We start from the raw sequence: 17,239 nt of genomic DNA, 5'->3' as shown, positions 1-17,239 counted from the left end.
AAACACCCTCTTAGCGGCCGGGGGGACGACACATTCTATGCGGAGCTCAGGGTCAGCGATGAGCTCCCCCCCGCCAAAAATAAAAATAAATCCAGCGACAAGCGGAAGGTTTATTCTGCATCAGCCACCCCGGGGGCTGGAAACACCCGGGGAAGGGGAACATTTCCCCGATTTTTTGGGGGGGTGTTTTTTCCCCCTCCCTGAGCAGCAGCTCTGCTCCCCTCCCGGCGGCGGGGAGGGAGCAGCGGCCGCCGGCTCCCCGGGCAGGGGGAGCAGCCCGTTCTCCTCCTCCTCCTCCTCAAGGGAAAAACTCCAGAAATAACTGCACCCCCCCCCCCCCCCCCCCCCTTTCCATCCCTCTCCCCGGGTATCTGCCCCCGGCTTGGGGCTCTCTCCTGCTTGTCCCCGACCCCAAAGCTCCCCCCCTTGCCCAGGGAACAGGAGGGCCGGTGTTTTCTGCAAGAGGATTTATTTTGCGGAGAGGGGGGCAGACGATGGGAAGGGGAAGGAGAGAGGGGGTGAAAAAAAAAAAAAAAAGAAAAGAAAAAAAAGAAAGCCCCTGATGTGAAATCCCTCTTGGTTGTATCACAGATGTGACAGGCGCCCCGGAGGCTGCTCACAACTGCTCGCGAATAAGGCGGAGAGAGTTTGGGAACGCGATCCAGATCTACCTTTCCTTTAAAAAGGTATTAAGTTATCATTTAAAACTGTAAAAGCGAATGTGGAAGACGGGGGCTTGGGAGGGGGGGCTTTCTCTCTGCAGAGGGTGCAGCGGGATGGACCCGCAGCACTGCGGTGCGGCCTGCAACAGGCCGGGGGGGGGGGGGGGGGGGGGTTTCTTTTTTTTTCTTCTTTTTTTTTTTTTTCCTTCCTTTCTCTCTTCCTTTCCCCAATCTTGAAAGAGAACACGCTGCAGCAGCCAGCACATCTGCTCCGCTCCCAGCCAGCAGCCCTAAAAGCCCTGGGTCCTGCAGCCCTGCCACCCCCCACTTACCCTTCCCCCCCCCCCCCCCCAGGAGCGCAGATTTCCACGCGCGGTTCGCAAGAAGGTGACAAAGGTTTCAAGCGACTTACCCTGAGTGACAGGTCTCCTGATGGGACGATGCTCAAAAGGGTGGGGGTTTTTTGGGGGGTGGTGGTGGGACAAATGGGGGTCTCTTCCCCCCTGCCTTCCTATTCTCCTTCCCCCCCCCCCCCCCCCATTGTGTGTGCCCGTGGCATCCGCCGGAGCTGAGCATCAGGCTCCTGGCATTCAACTGCATAGATTTATACCCCCCACCCCCCAAAAAAAATTTAAAAAATATTAACCCCCAAAACCAACCCACCCTCATCCCTAAAGCAGCCTCGGAGCAGGCGAGGGGTCCGAAGCCTGTTCCCATCCCCGGACCGGCGGCGGAGGCAGAAAAGGGCATTTCGAGAGGCAGCAGGAGTTTTCGCCGATTTCTTTTTATTAAAGCACCCCCGAGCCCGTGTTTACATTGCTCAGTATAAACATCCTGCCCGGGCCCGCCGAGCTTAAAAGAGCGCACGAAGAGGGGGTTTCAAGTGGGTGAAACTCCGCGCTGCGCGGAGACAGCGCTGGGGCAGCTCCTCCGCCACCCGCGGAACCTACCGTGCCCCCTTCCCCTTCCCCGACCCGCGTGGGGGCCCTTCTCACCCTTCCCTGTGATTTTCAGCAGGGGGAAGAAGGGGTGGAATGGGAGGGAAGGAGGGGGGGGAGGCTCGGGGGAAGGGTGGCGGAGCCCCACGCAGCGCCGCGATCACGCGTGGCACACGCGCATATACACCCCCACCCCCACCCCCCCGAGGCGGGCAGGGACGGATTAATGGCGCAGCCCCCCCCCCCACCCCCCCTCCGGGGGTCGAGCAGGGCTCTTTAAAAAGCTGCCCCCACCAGCTGGGAGAGGACCGGGGAAGGGGGGCCGGGCCGGGGAAGGGGGCCGCCCGGGAGGGCGTGGGGGAACGGGTCGGGGCGGGGAATCTCCTCTCCGTCCTTAACGTCTTGTCAAGGAGCGGCAGAACGTTGTTGCAAAGAGATAAAGTAAAAGGCGAGCGGCCGGATCGGGCTGTGGGAGGGCTGGGGGGGGGGGGAGAGCACGGCAGACTCGCCAGGCACCGCGATGGGAAGCAACTCCCCGCAGCACCCACCCAGTTAGAGCCGGGAACTGGGAGGGGGGGGATCGGTAGCGGTCCCGGGCAGCGGGGCAGGCGGAGGCCGCCGGTTTTTCTTCTCTCTTTCTCCCTTGCAGCAGCAGCAACCGAGCTCAGATCCCTTCCACACGCCTCCCCCCCCCACCCCCCATCCCTCCTCCCTGCGGTGTGTTCCCCCCCCCCCTTCCTCCTCCTCCTCCTCCTCTCTCCCCGACCCTCCGCCTCTCGCTCGCCTTCTGCAAGCCGGGCTCGGATTTAGGGATAAAGTGGGAGGAGGAGGAGGAGGGAAAGGAAGGCGGAGAGGAAGAGGGGGGGGTGAAAGTTGGGGGGGGGGGTGTCGTCGTCGCTTCCATTTGTTTATCCCCCGAGGGGTGAAGTCTCCCGGTGGAAAGCAAGCCCGCCGGGGGGCCGGGAGGAGACCGGGGGGGGGGGGGGGTGGGTGGGTGGGTGGGTGGGTGAGCGGCGGCGAGCCCCCAGCAGCGTGGCCTTTTGGGGGGGCCCGTGGGGGAGGGTGGCGGAGGAGGGCCGGGGCTGGCCGCCGCGGACCTGGCCGTAGATGACTGCAGAAGCGCAGCGGGCTCTGTCCTCTCAGCCCCCTCCTCCTCCTCCTCCGGTGCAGAGCGATTACGGCCCCATGTCCTCCGTGGTGGCCGAGAAACAGCCGCAAAGCTCGGCCATGGACGCCGCCTCCGCGGCGCCCGGCGGGGCGACCGGCAGCGGGGCGGGCAGCGGGGGAACCCCCGCGGGCAGCGGCGGTCCCAAGGCGAAGAAGAGCAACGCGGGGATCCGGCGGCCGGAGAAACCGCCTTATTCCTACATCGCCCTCATCGTCATGGCCATCCAGAGCTCGCCCTCCAAGCGGCTGACCCTCAGCGAGATCTACCAGTTTTTGCAGAGCCGCTTTCCTTTTTTCCGAGGCTCCTACCAAGGCTGGAAAAACTCGGTGCGCCACAACCTCTCGCTCAACGAGTGTTTCATCAAGCTGCCCAAAGGGCTGGGACGCCCGGGGAAAGGCCACTACTGGACCATCGACCCGGCCAGCGAGTTCATGTTCGAGGAGGGCTCGTTTCGCCGCCGCCCCCGCGGTTTTAGGAGGAAATGCCAAGCGCTGAAACCCATGTACAGCATGATGAACGGGCTGGGTTTCAACCACCTCCCCGAAAGCTACGGCTTCCAGGGCTCGGCCGGCGGGCTCTCCTGCCCCCCCAACAGCCTTTCCCTCGAAGGGGGCTTGGGGATGATGAACGGGCATTTATCCGGGAACGTGGAGGGAATGGGCCTGGCCGGACACTCCGTGCCCCACCTGCCTTCCAACGGTGGGCACTCCTACATGGGCAGCTGTACCGGGTCCTCGGCGGGGGATTACCCGCACCACGAAAGCTCCGTGCCCGCCTCCCCGTTGCTCGCCGGCGGCGGCGTGATGGAGCCCCACTCGGTTTATTCCAGCTCGGCCTCGGCGTGGGCTCCCTCCGCCTCGGCGGCTTTGAACACCGGCTCGTCCTACATCAAGCAGCAGCCCCTCTCGCCTTGCAACCCCACTGGCAACCCGCTCTCCTCCGGCCTTTCCACGCATTCCCTCGACCAACCCTACCTGCACCAGAACACCCACAACGCCGCCGAGCTGCAAGGTAAGGAGAGCGGACACGCGTGGCAGAGGACCCGCACCGCCGCCGCACGGGGGGGAGGGGGGGGGCGCGGATATTCCTTACCCACGCGTGGAAGCCGAGCCGCTCCGTGGGCAGCGATAATGCACTCTCCCGGGAGGAGGCCGCCGTCCGTGTGTGTGTGCGTGTCCGTGTCCCCCCCACCCGTGCTCCTCGTCTTTCTTCCCCCGGGGGCAAGCGGGCAGCCGTCGGGGCTTGGGAACGGCCGGGCCAGGGCTCCGCTCCCCCCCGGGGGGGGGGGGGGGGGTTGCTTTGCCACCGGGACACCCCCCCCCCCCCCGGGCCTAGGGCAGGCGGGGAGCTGCGGGAAGATGAAGCCGGAGCTGGACCCGAGGTGGTAGTGGGGGGGTCTTTTTCACCTCCATCGGGACCTGAAGGGCTCCGGAGGGGGAAAAAAAAAAAAAAAAGGGATTTTTTTCCCCCCGGGGGGGTGTCCGTCACCCACCCGGCCCCGGTCCCCGCCATCGGTTCCTCGCGGCGTTGTTTTTTCCAGGCCCATCGCCTCCCTCCATCCTCCACCCGTATGGAAGTCGGTGGCCCGGACTCCCCCCCACCCCGACCCCGGGATGGAGCTCCCGGGGGTAGATTAGCTCTGGGTCCTTCATGGGGAGGGGGGAGAGATGGTGTTTTAGCCGGGTAGAGGCCTCGGGAGGGCCGGGACCGGTGTTGGGCTTCGACCTGCGGCCCAAATTCACCTCGGGGAGGGGGGGGGGGCTCGGGGGAGCCCTGGGAGCCGCAGCCGGGTGAAGGGGCAGGTTTTGGGGGTGCCTGCCCATCACCCCGGGCCTTCGGCAGAACCTGGGGGGTGAAAGGGAGCGTTAGCGGGTCAAAAGCACGAAGCGAAACCTGGGGGAATAATAATAATAATAATAAAAAAAGGATCAGCTGGGCCGGTATGGAGCGGCCGAGCCCGGGCACAGCACCGAGCCGGACCGGGTCGGTCCCAGCTCCGGTTCCGGGTGAGAACAGCTAAATCCTCTGGAAAACGGAGGAAAAAAATCCATCCCGAGGAACCAACCGGGCCCGTCCCGCGGCCTTAACCGAAATGCTCCGTATTCCCACCCAAATTAAGGGCCTGGGAGCTGCGGGGAGCGGGGTTCCCCGGGCGGGCGCTTCTCCCCAGCGCACCCCAAATTTACGGGAGGGGGTTTTATGTCCCGAGGTGGTGGCAAAAAGGGCAGGAGCAGCCCCGGTTTCGGAGGCTTTTCGGCCTCTCCGCTCGGTTTCTGCCGCCGGCTCCGGTGGGCGAACGTGTTTTTTCCCCCGCTCCGCACCCCGCGGATATTCCGCGCGGGCGGAGGCGATGGGAAAAGCAGCCCGGCACCTTCAGGAGGGCAAAACGGGGGGAAAAAAACCCCAAAACCGAAAAACCAAACCAAACCTAAACCCAAACCAAATCCCCTCTCCTCGAAGGGTCCTTGGGCCACGGGGGTTTCCTCCACCGCACCTGTCCGCGCCCGCGGAGTGCCCCTGTATTTGCGTGCATGCAAAAATATCCCCAATTCCACGCTGAGCCCCGGGGGCTGCGGAGGGTTTGGGGTTTGGTTTGGGTTTGGGGTTTGTTTTTTGGTTTTGGGTTTTTTTTTACCCCAGACGGCGGCTTTCTCCCCTCCGCGCTCAACCGCCTCTACTAAATATAATTGCGATGGCTGACAATCTTCCCCCCCGTCCCCGTCCCCGTCCCCGTCCCGCAGGCATCCCGCGGTATCACTCCCAGTCTCCGAGCATGTGCGACAGAAAGGAATTCGTCTTCTCTTTCAACGCCATGGCCTCCTCCTCCATGCATTCGGCGGGCAGCGGCTCCTATTACCACCAACAAGTGACATACCAGGACATCAAACCGTGCGTTATGTGATACGGGGCGGAAAAAAACACCTCCTGGGGCCGGCAAAGCCTGACCCGGGCATCGAGAAATTCCCCCAGCCCGTCCCAGGACCCTCTCGGTGGAAAGAGGAATGGGGGGGGATCTCTGCAAACTGGTTTTATTCCGGAGTTATAGACGGGAATCCCGGGGCTGAGCCTGTGCCCCGCAGCTGAGCATCGGCCGGACCCGGTTTCCATCCCGGGTTTTTAATGACAGACGGTCTCTGCCTTCTTCTTCTGCTTCTTCGCTTGGGGTTGGGTTGAGAAGAAAGGAAAACCAGCCCTCCCCCCCCCCCCCCACCATTCCCACCCCTCTCCGAAAAGCCCGACGGCGGGTTTGGGTTAAGGGTTTGACAACTGAAGGTTTTGATGCTTCTTTAAAAAAAATATATATATAACCCCCAAACCAAATTCAATTACTAATTCAGTTTTGGAATTGGCATTGAGCGATACTATTATCCTGGTTGGGGGGCGCAGAGCCGGTTCGGGTTGGAGGGGAGCTGGAAAAAAACCCGATCCCCCCCAAAAAACCGGCGTATCCTGCGCCCGCGGCTCCTCCGCGCTGCTCCGCGGGAGGAGCGGGCTCGCCGCCGGGGTCTCCCCGCCCCAACCCCGTCGGTCTCGTCTCACTTCCACTTCTTCCGAGAAATACCTTTTTTTCTTTTTTTTTTTCCCCCTTCTTTTTTTTTATTTATTTTTTTTTTTTTTTTTTTTTTTTTGCCGGCAGACACCCAGCGGGAAAAAAACCTCTCAGAGGGATTTTTTTTTGTTTTAGCTATTAATTTTTTTTTTCCTGCATAAAGACTGCAGGATCAGACCCTGTGCTGAGAGAATAAGGCACTTTGAAAAGAGACAGCCATGCTCATTCTGTTATTTATTCTACATTTTTTTGTTGTTGCTAATAATCGAGACACGAGTAGTCTCAGTTGATCAGTATTAAATCGGTGAATCTCTGTTGGCAATATTTGCCATATAGATTTTTTTTTTTAGTTAACCTTTGTAAATTTTAAACCGATCATGGTCTCTGTGTAAAGACAATCCTCCATATGTTTTTATAGAAATATATATATAATGAAGGATTATTGCCCTCCCTCCCCCTCTATATTTTTTTTCCGCCCTGACTTTGTACAGTTCGGTGACACCTATTTTAATTCTTTCTGCACTGTATAAAATTGTAATTATGTGGGTTGTGGTTTTTTTTTTTCAGCCTGCCCTTTTGTGTACGTTTTGTCCCTAAAGAAAAAAAAAAAAAAATCGAACCGAAATAAAACATGTATGTTATTTGTACATGGGCTTCATGATTGTATGAGCAGCAAATAAACGAGCATGCGGTGTTAACAGGCGTAATTATATCTGAGGAGTCTGTGGCCTCCGCGGGGCTCCGCAGAGCGCTCCGCACTGCGCGGAGGGGCCGCTGCAAACCTTCGTGCGTTTAAGGCAAAAATTCCCCATCTCGGTACAGACTCGAAAGGGCCTTTTTGGGGTTTGGCTGCGGCTTCCGAGGGGTCCTGTGTCCTGGGCTGGTTATTCCTTTCTTTTAAATAAGAAATATTTAAAATGAGGCTAACGAAGCGAGGAGGGAAGAAAACTGGAGGCCATTATATTATTATTATTATTATTATTATTATTTCATTTTTTCCCCCAAGGAGAAAGCGAAAGGTGGTGTTTGACAGCTCTTTGCCTCTTACTCAGAGACAAGGCAAGTCGCTGCAGGGATGGAGCCTGCCGCAACTTTTCTCTTTTCCTCCACCCGGGAGGGAACACGGGCATTTTTTTGGGCAGCCCAAGATGCACATCCCCGTGGATCTGCGCCGCGCTCAACCCTGGCTCCGCGGAACCTCCGCTGGTAATGGCCACGGCCACATGGAGGAGAGCTCCGTGTGAAAAAAAAAATTAATAAAAAAAAAAAAAAAATAAAAAATAATAAAAATCAAGCAGATGAACTCCTGCACCATCACCATCCAGTGCTGGGCAGCAATAAAGCCGCAGCGAGGGGAGAGCAGGCGGTGGGAACACAAGCCCGGCTCATCTGAAAAATAGGTCTTTTCCTGCAAAGGTTGGGTTTAGTTGTCTAATTGAGGATGCTACCATATCCAGGAAATTTTGCTTTAATCCATAGGCCAACACGGCTATATCAACACTGATGCTATGAATATACACACACACATAAAAAATAGACACACACAAATTAATTTGATTACTTGGCTGTGTATTTCTGTCTTTATGTAGGGAAGTTAGGTTACTGCATGCTAATTAGCCCAGCTGTGTGTAATCAGCTTAGTTAAAAGCAAAGTTAGTGGTAACAACAACAACAAAAAATCTGATTATTCTTTTAATTAAGGCAGGTGGGAAAGGCCTTATCAGATTTGGTGGAGGCCTTTATCAGAGAGGGGTGCTCGTTGTTGTTTTTTGAGGTTTGTTGGGGGGGTGTGGGTCTTGGGGGGGTTTCTTTGGGTTTTTGTTTTTTTTTTTTTTTTTTGAGAGTAGGTCTGTTTAAGCTAGCGGTAATCAACCTGCAGTATTTATTGGCGTTTCCCTGATTTTATGCCTTTATGGGTTGATCCTTCCCTCCATCGCCTGCGCTGCCGCCCATCCCTGGTGGAGGTGAGCTGCGTTGTTACCGTCCTTTTTATATCTGAGCTGCAGACTGAGGTTTTTGCTCCTGAAGCACATATCTGCTCTAGGTGTGGCTGAGATAAAGGTCCGGGGTTAGGAGTTCAGTCTCTGCCAAGTGGTTCTTCCTTCCTTGAAATCTCACTGTCACTCCTAAGGTTCATTTTCCTCCTTCAGATGAATTTTGGACTCACTCGTTCGCCTGCAGCACCGATACCTTCACAGCTTGGCCTCCGCCGGGCTGGAAAGGGCAGGCAGGCACCTTGCGAGCCTCAGGTCCAGCTTGAAGGGGTTTGATATCTGGTCCCCAACAAAGGTTTACGTGATTCATTTTTCTCCCTCCCGTCGGTTTCCAAACCTGGAAAAACAGAACCACCGCATACCGTGGACGCCACATATTCCTCAAGCCAGTGAGCACAGTCTAAACAGACAGCTCTCCATCTCAGACACCTACATTCGGGAAGAGAGGATGAAACCCCACAAGCTCCTGCCCCTGGCCCTTCTTCTGCACAAGACAAACTTGATTTTTTTCCCCCCTGCATATATTGTCCCAGGGGATGGCAACCCCCCCCCCCTCCCCCAGCCGCTATCACAAGCGGTCCCTTTGTACAAGCTCCGCTCGTACGTTTGTAGGATCGGTCGGGCTCTGGTGGGAGGCGAGGAGAAATAAGCTTGCTCAGAAAGGCTGTTGGAGCCCTGTAAGAGGAGATGAGACATAGGCTTGCTCAGAAATGCGGTATTTGCTCACGTAATGGCCCAGATCTGACCGTGGTCAGCTGCTGTGGCTCAGTTCGGTATCAGTGATCTGCTCTCCGCTCCCCGTCACCCACTTCCCAACCTGTAGGTGATACAACAACACGATTTAATTTGGGGTTTTTTTTGGCTTTTCTACTCCAGGAAAGAGTTTCTCATTGCGGATGCCCTGTGAAGGGCCCGGGAGTTTTCTACAGGGCTGAAATTTTTTGGAGGGTGAGGAGAAACAGGGCCTGGCATCTCCGGTGGGATTTGGCACAAGCTGTGTCCCTGGCTCAGGGACTCTGGGGGTCCCCAGGCGCGCTGCCCCCCAGGCTCGTAGCAAGAATTTGGGTGGCGAGGCAGCCTCGACAATTCCCTCTGGTCCTCCCTGGGTGCTCCCTCCCATCCCTGCGGACCCCCCCCTGCCCAAGCTGGAGCTCCCCATCACTTCTGGCTGTCACCTGCCCTGGGACTTGTGTCCCCAGGGATGCTTATGGGGGGGGGACACTAGGGGATGGGGGGTACAGCTTGAGGGAGCGTGGGTTCACGCAGGGATCCCAAAGCACCGTGGAGACCCTGCCAAAGGAGATATGGGGTTGAATCCTTGCTGGGGGCGGGCACATATTTTTTTGGGGGAGGGGGCGTTGAGACGATCTGCTGTCATTTTTACGGGGAGGGGGACAGCATCTGGGCAGGGATGCCGTCGAGGGGCTTTTTTTGGAGAAGGGGGGGATGGAGGGATCCCCGCAGGGGGCCGGGCTGGGGGGGGGGGACGACACCGGGGGGGGGCGCGGTTCCCTTGGCGACAGCGCCACCTGGTGTCGTATCGGACCGGCGCGATTTTCCCCAAATTAGGCTTCAAACCCCGGGCGGTTCTGACCTTTTCGCCACGGGCTGGCTGTTAAAGATTTGCTGCTTCCTTTTATTTTTTATTTTTTTTAGTTATTTATTTTTTCCCCTTCCGGCATCCGGAGCTCCAAAAGTGAATGTGTCCTTTATCGCATCTTCAGATTTAGTATCGTGATATTGGCGATGGAATGCGCCAGGCGAAACTAGTTTATGGGATGCTTCTGGATTAGGCTGGTTCCGCAGCTGGGTGGGAGAGATGGGGATACCTGGCATGGGATCGCTCATGAATACTCAGCATGGGATGCTCTCGGATGCAGCTGGTTACCCAGATTAGCAGAAAAAGCGGGTACCTTGGAGATTTAACTGGTGGGAACAGACACCTTGAATCTTAAATGGATATTTGGAAGGCCAGGTTCTGAGTTTGGTACCAACTTCTTAGCAGGTAAAGGCTCAGATCCGTCAGAGTAATTGGGTGCCTGATTTCTCCCTGAAAACCAAGAAGTATGGGACTTCTGTACCTTAGGGGATCCGAGCCACAGTTCTTGGCACTCTTGAAAAGGGGACTTTGATTTCTGTGTCACTGAAATGCTTTGGGAAGACCACACCTGAACATTTGTTCCCTTTCCGTGCATATTACAAGCACAACTGCTGCCTGACACCCATCTCTGCAGGAAAAGACAGTGCTGGGTTCTTCTCTGGGCTTTGCATTTGCATATGCCTGCCAAGAAATCTTTGCCACTGGGAGACATCCTCAGGAACAAAATACCTGATGCAGGTGAGTGTGCATCTGGCTACAGGAGACCCCCCCCCGATGAGCAGGAGGTGCCCTGAGTGCTAGCAGCAGCTTTGCAATTGTGAGCTGATGTTATTCATAAAAACAATTAACAGAACAGCCCAACAAGTGAGAAAAGGCATGCAGGTCAGTTGTTTTTTAAAAAATGACATTCACTGCCAGTATTGATCTTGCCCAGTAAGAAACTAAAATCATGATATTGTTAAGGAAAGATAACAGAAGGAATAAACTTTATTGTTATTGGGCTTCTGGCTTGGAGAGCTGTCTGTTTGCACAGGCTTTTTGAGACCAATTCCCATCATCACAGGTTGCTCTGAGCCATCAAACTTCTGATAAATGTTTTAACTTCAGTCTTAAAATGAGCTAAATTTTTGCAAGGGAGATGCAGATCCTTCAGAAAATTTCACTGAGGTGAATCGCTGTGTCGTAAACATGAATTTCCTCTTCTCGGACACTTCTCATAGGTCCTCTGAGAGATCCCAAGAAGCCCACAGGCCACTGGTACAAACATCAGAGAGCAAATGACAATTCTAGAGGTCAAACCATCTCTGCTTAATCACGGAAAGAGATGCAGGGATGCTGGCAGTGCCACTTTACTTCAGTGGTTCTTACACTGGTGTAAATACATGAGTCTGAACATAGCCATTTCTTTATTTAAAGCAGCAGGAGTTGAAAAATCCAGAATGGTACAGAAAGTGCAGTTCTGTGGCTCGGCTCAGCTTCAGGCTAATTACTGAAAAAATAAGCAAACACACCTGAGAAAGCAAGATGGCAGGGCCTGGAAAGCTTTGCAGTGACTTACAGTACCAAGAGTTCACTTGGAGCAGAACTTGTTACAGCAATTGTGTTTCTCTCTGGTGGTAAAGAAAAGCTGCTGCAGACCAGCTACCCGAGCAACTGCCTCCTTCAGAGAGATGGAAACGCCACGCTTCGGAGTCTGAGCAGTGCAGGTGCCTGGAAACACTCTGAAAACACGATATCCCTCTGCAAAAATGTAAGTATTACTCTTGTCTGAACAAGTATTCACTCAAAAACACCAAGGAGTGGCAGCAATGAATACATTAATGCCTAGAAATGGAGAAGCTTTTGCAGCATTTCATGAATATTGCTCTTCTTTCCCTGCCATTTTTTTTCTCCCATCTAAGAGCCCTGTGTGTTTGCCTTACTTCTTAAAGAAAGAAAATCACCCTGGTTTAGCTCCACATCTTCTTGCATGGGATGGGTGGACTGTAACACACCTATGTGACTTGCTAGACCTCTGGAGGAGGCACGTTTTGGGAAAGGCATCTCAGTTTCTCTCTCACGTCTTGTCCCACAGGGTGAGAGCGCTGCGGCTTATGTCCCTGGACTGGAAGGAGGCTTGTGTTGGGTGCTTTGGCCAGAAGGCTCGTCTTGAGCCGGAGGACCCGCAGGATGGCACGCTTCCCAGCCACAGCTGGGCTGGCTGGCGGCTCTGCCAGGTGTGCGGAGGCAGAGCGACCACGATGCTGCAGCTCTCCATTGGGAAGCAACAAGATGCCCGTCTGGCACACCAGGTAGCTGTCACGTAGAAAAGGCCGAAGGCTGCCACGCTATTGGTTTTGGGGGATTTTTTTTTTGAGAGCTTTTGATGAGTTTCTAGTCTGTTCTCTCCAGTTGTTTTCCAAAGTGGTAGGCATCACTGCTTGGATCTAGTCTATCAGGAGCCATCTCTGCCGTCCTCATTTTCCCATCTGTAAAACGTGGATATTACTGGGGCCACTGTAAAGATTGACTAGATAGGTCCGTATCCTGAACTCATTTCTCCCAGTGACTTCAGTGGGATGCCCAGCCCAGAACAATGGCAGGATACACGACCCTAAACATTTCTGCAGTGCTTTGAAAGATGAAAAGCAGTGACTTTTATACCTATGTCAGTGTAGGGGCAGGGAAATGTTTCATGATGTTTATAGCAGACATCACGGACATTACACATGAAAACATGGGAAATGGTGCACTTTTCTTGTACGGAGATAATCTTTAATAGATGGCAATGAGGAAATAAAAGCATTCGTACGCAACAGCCTACCTCACAGAGGGGTACATTTGCCCGAGTAACGTGGCCACAGCCACAGATGTTTCCTCCAGCGCCAGAACTGCTGCATGGGGCTGTTCCTTCTGAGGAACCGGAATGAGAGAAATCCCAGCACACGCTTTTCCTCCCCCTCCTCACTCCTTGCCGCCGTTGTGGAGAAAAACACAGCCCCAGTGCTAGATTTTTCAATGGAAACATTCCCCTAAAAACCATTTGTTTCTCCCTCTGGAGCAGTAGAAGATGATGACATGAAAAAAAAAAAAAAAAAAGACATGACTTGAAGACGGTATTTAACCATCCCTTTTCTGAGATATTTTACTGGTCTCCAAAGATAATGAGCTAAAGCCGCTGTCCTTAAAGACTGCTTTCTGGGAGGGGACCAGGGCCTGATGTGCATGGAGACGCTGGAGGGCTGGATGGGGATCTGGCTGTGGGACCCAGGGAAGGGCTTCACTCTCTTCCCACCCTGACAGGGAGATTTTTTTTTTCCCTTTTTCTCTCCATGGAAACAAACAATCTCTGACTCTTGTCACTGGGACAAGACTACACAGCAACGTGGCTTGTTTACTCGCTGTTGTCTTCGGTGGATTGAAGCTGTGTGGCCTTGTCCTTGTTCCAGGAAATGCATGGACATAGCTGTCTGAAGGAAAACCCTAATGATTGTATAGTTTTCAGTGCTGAGTGGCAGTTAGCCACCTCGCTTTTATTGTTAACAGATTACAGTGTTGCCTCACTGCTCTGTGCCACACACCACGCTGTGACTAATATCATTCAACAAAAGAAAAGCCCCTCCAAAGTGACCATGTTCTCGAGCTCTAATGGATCTGGTAGAGGCTTCATTCATCCGATACTGTTTTCTTTCCGCATCTCTCCCACAAGCAAGGATAGGAAGAGGGGCAGAAGCACCCCAGGAAGCTCACGCCCGTGATGTGACACCTAGGGTGGTCGCTGCTGGATCCCACACCCTCGCAGCTGCCATGAGAGTGGAGCTGGGTTTGCTCACCCCGACCAGCCTCCGGAGCTGTTCAGCATCTTTCCCCACTGAACCCTCAAGAAGAGGGGCGTGCAATAACAACATCCTAACTTGTTTGTGCCATGAAAGGAGCTGGAAAGAATGCACTGAACCACATGACAAGCGAGGACATCAGGCTGCACAGAGAATAGAAAGACCTCATTTTTAATTACTTCTGAACAAAGTTGGCTCAGTAAAGTATTTCCCATTGTACTGCTGAACTTTTCTTCTCATCACACAGCAGTGAAACGCAGGCTCCTCTGCTGCTGCAAGTGAACTAAAATCAAGTCTGTGTTAGGGATCACTTCATTCCCTATTAAAAGCAGACTACCCATCTATCACCAGCATTTCAGACTTTTCTGTAGCATCCAGGCACTTCTTTGTCACTGTAGATCTTTTTATCATGAGAGTCCTAAGAAGCAAGGAAGTCCCCTTGCCCTTATAGAAAGAGACTGGGGGTTAAGTGCCTCAGGATACCTTCCCCCCAATTGTTCCAGGCATGAGTGGTCACAGAAAGGCCATTGCAGAGAACTGGCTTGAAGCACTGAGGCCTCTGAAGTCCTAGACTGGTGCTCCAGTCACAGCAAGAAAGAGAGGATGCAAGCGTCGGTATCCACCTGAGATGAGACACAAACTCTTATCTACCTAGACGTAGCCAAGTTCAACTGATGTACTAACAGCAGGGCCACAACTTCAACAGGTACAAAATGAATTATTGAGTAAAGGTTCTCATCTTTAAAGCCTGTTAATTCAGACTGCAAGTTCTTCAGGGCATGGACTTTACAGTTTGATTGTCAGTAAAATATCTTGCATAGTCTTGGTCTGGGCCAAAGTAAAATGTAAGCAGGCTTCAGTTCCTCGAGTTTCATTATGAGATCAGAGTCTGAGGATTCACTAAAATATATTGCATTTCAGAGTTCTGTGGACTTAGGGAAAAGTCAGAAGTGACTCATGTATAACCGATGTCTTCCTGAGCATGCAGAGAGCCTGAAACAATAGATCTGAGAGATGCAGATTGCCCCATTCACTTTTTCTTCAAAATCTGCTGTTTCCTCAAGTAGGAACTTGGTCAGCCCACAAGGAAAAAATCCACATCATACAGCTAAAGACACCAGAAGGCCATGTAGGCCTTGGGCAGTCTTGCATTATTTAATTAAATAGCAATTTAGCATCTTGCACTGAAACGTCTTTCAGCTAAAGATGAGCAACTTCCCAAGCAGCAGTAAGGGCCCCATCCTCGTCACTGCTTCCCTTGCTGTCCAAGGCAGAAATTGCATTGACTGCAGAGTGCACAGGCTCAAACTCCTGCTATGTGGGTATGTGATGCATTTCAAAAAGTATGAGCTATACCCTCCTCCTCACAGGTAAGCTTATAGAACAGCTTTGCTGCAAGTCATGCTGCTTTTCTGCAGAATGTAAATACCCCAGTTCTTGTTTTCCCCGTGAGAATCCTATAGCAACCCAAAGGTGATTTCTGAGGTCTACTGGTTTTGCCTCCACGTAACCGCTTAGCACTAAACCTCGGGAGAAGCTCTGAACCCTGTTGAGCCTTCTGCAGCTTCAGGCTCTATTTTCAACAGCTGCCAGTACTAATTCCTTCCCTTCAGGTTGTTGCTCCTGAAGCAGAGATGACAGAAATGAACTCGTACCTGCACTTTAGTTGCTACTGATTCGCTGAAGCTACCGGTGCAGATGGGTTTGCAAGAGGCTGCCAAACTCTGACCCAGAGTAGCTGCTATTTTGAATTAAAAACATTCTTTAATGACTTTCAGATGGCAAGGCCCAAAAGACCTTGCTGTGTATTAATAACCTGGATCGAAAATGACTACTGAAGTTGGAAATACAACTATCGTAGCATCAACATCATTATTCCAGTCCATTCAAAACGCTAATGAATGGCACATTAGCTTAAGCTCATAACAATTCTCTTTCTTCTCGGGCCCTAACTACAGTTACATACCTCCGTCTAGTTAGTATCTTCTCTGTAGTGTGGTTTGGACAGTTAATTGCCTATTGGGGAAAGTAACAAGATATTAGATAGTACTGTGAAATGTGGCCTCACAATACATGACCAAAAAAAAGCGATAGGCTGGAAAAGAACTGCAGAGATCTGTGCACCTGGATACAGGCCTAGCACAGCTCACCCTGGGGGTTACAGGCAGAACCTCAACTGCAAACAGAAAACCATCTCGACATGTTTGTCCAAACAAAACCAGCCACTGACTGCACGCAGTGTTGAGAGCAAAGCAAGCAAACCTAACACATTTACCTATCACGTAACATGTAAACATACCTGCACTGAAACTTCAGATGTTAAGAAAGAAAATAGAGGATGAAATTCCCACAAATTTGACCAGAAAAGGCTGGTTCAATCTGTAATGCAAGAGGGGAAGTTTGAGATGCTGGAAGTTTTCATTGGCAGAATAACTGCTTTTTAACTGCTTAAGGTCACCTGGGCATCTTCACCAAAGCAAGCAGTATTGCAAGAGTCAAAAAGAACATCAAAAGATCATGTTACTTAATTTGCCATCATTTGGAAGGGGAAGGCAGTGATGTATAATTTTTTTTTTGTTGTTTTTCTTTCCTCTGCTTTCTAAGCTCATGATGTAATGAGTATGTTTAGGTAGTAACATAACCCCTGACTCTTACCCTTGAAGTGCACAACCACTGAAACAAGATGCAGAGGACTCTGCAGTGCTTATGTTTTAATTCAGACTAAGTGATATTGAAAATAACGTTGAGCTGGAGAAAGAGAAAGCATTTTAGAGCACAGCACTCTTTCTTTTTCTTTTTTTTTTTCTTCCAGAAACCTTTCCTTTGTTGACCGTACAAGAAGTTGAAGCAATGCTTTCCTTGAGCCCCTCTGTACAGAGTATATGATAACGATGAGAACTTTTTATTTAATACTGTATGAAATGTCTGACCCCTGAGGCATAATAACGTGCTTAAAATATACTTAACAGTACCCTCTGGCTAAAAAAAGTTTCCAACTCATACTTAAAAAAATATCCATTTAGATGCTTACTTTGACTATGTGCCCAGCATCAATGGCAAAAGTGCTTCTGTTTAGAAAGGATGGTTCAGCCAAAATTCAACTTGTTTTTCAGGAATAGGAAACCGAAGGAAAAAAAAAGTAATAAAAACCATACCAAATAAATCATCATTCTCCTTTACACCGTAAGTGAATGTTCACATGTATGCACATCTTACTGTTCAAGCTAGTACTTGATCGCACTTTCACAATGAAAAGCTGCCAGTGCTGCTGTCTAACCCTCATGACTGTCTGATGTTGTGGGTGCAGGAAGACCACACTGGTGGTGACAAAGGCACAGCAGGAACAGGCTTTGCTGCTATCTCCAGCAACTTTTTAAACAACTCCATACCAGGCTAGTCACCCACAAGTTTCAACCGTGGTCTGTCTGCTTTTCATTTCCACTACAATGATTAGTATTGATGTAATTTCACAGAGGCAACGGAATCACACCAAATTATAAGAGACAAGACAG

The 17,239-nt window shown here is 52.2% G+C and overlaps 1 protein-coding gene across 1 annotated transcript; it reads left to right on the top strand.

Annotated features, from left to right (window-relative positions):
• The first annotated feature begins 2,698 nt into the window (after positions 1-2,698).
• On the top strand, positions 2,699-6,168 carry FOXF1 (forkhead box F1). Its single transcript, XM_049805624.1, has 2 exons — positions 2,699-3,779; positions 5,510-6,168. The coding sequence occupies exons 1-2, from the start codon at positions 2,708-2,710 to the stop codon at positions 5,668-5,670; spliced, it is 1,233 nt and encodes a 410-aa protein (XP_049661581.1). The 5' UTR covers positions 2,699-2,707; the 3' UTR covers positions 5,671-6,168.
• The last annotated feature ends 11,071 nt before the right edge of the window (positions 6,169-17,239 follow it).

The sequence above is a fragment of the Accipiter gentilis genome, chromosome 7 (assembly GCF_929443795.1).
Source record: "Accipiter gentilis chromosome 7, bAccGen1.1, whole genome shotgun sequence".
Lineage (NCBI taxonomy): Eukaryota > Metazoa > Chordata > Aves > Accipitriformes > Accipitridae > Astur > Astur gentilis.
This window is presented reverse-complemented; position numbering and strand designations above follow the sequence as displayed.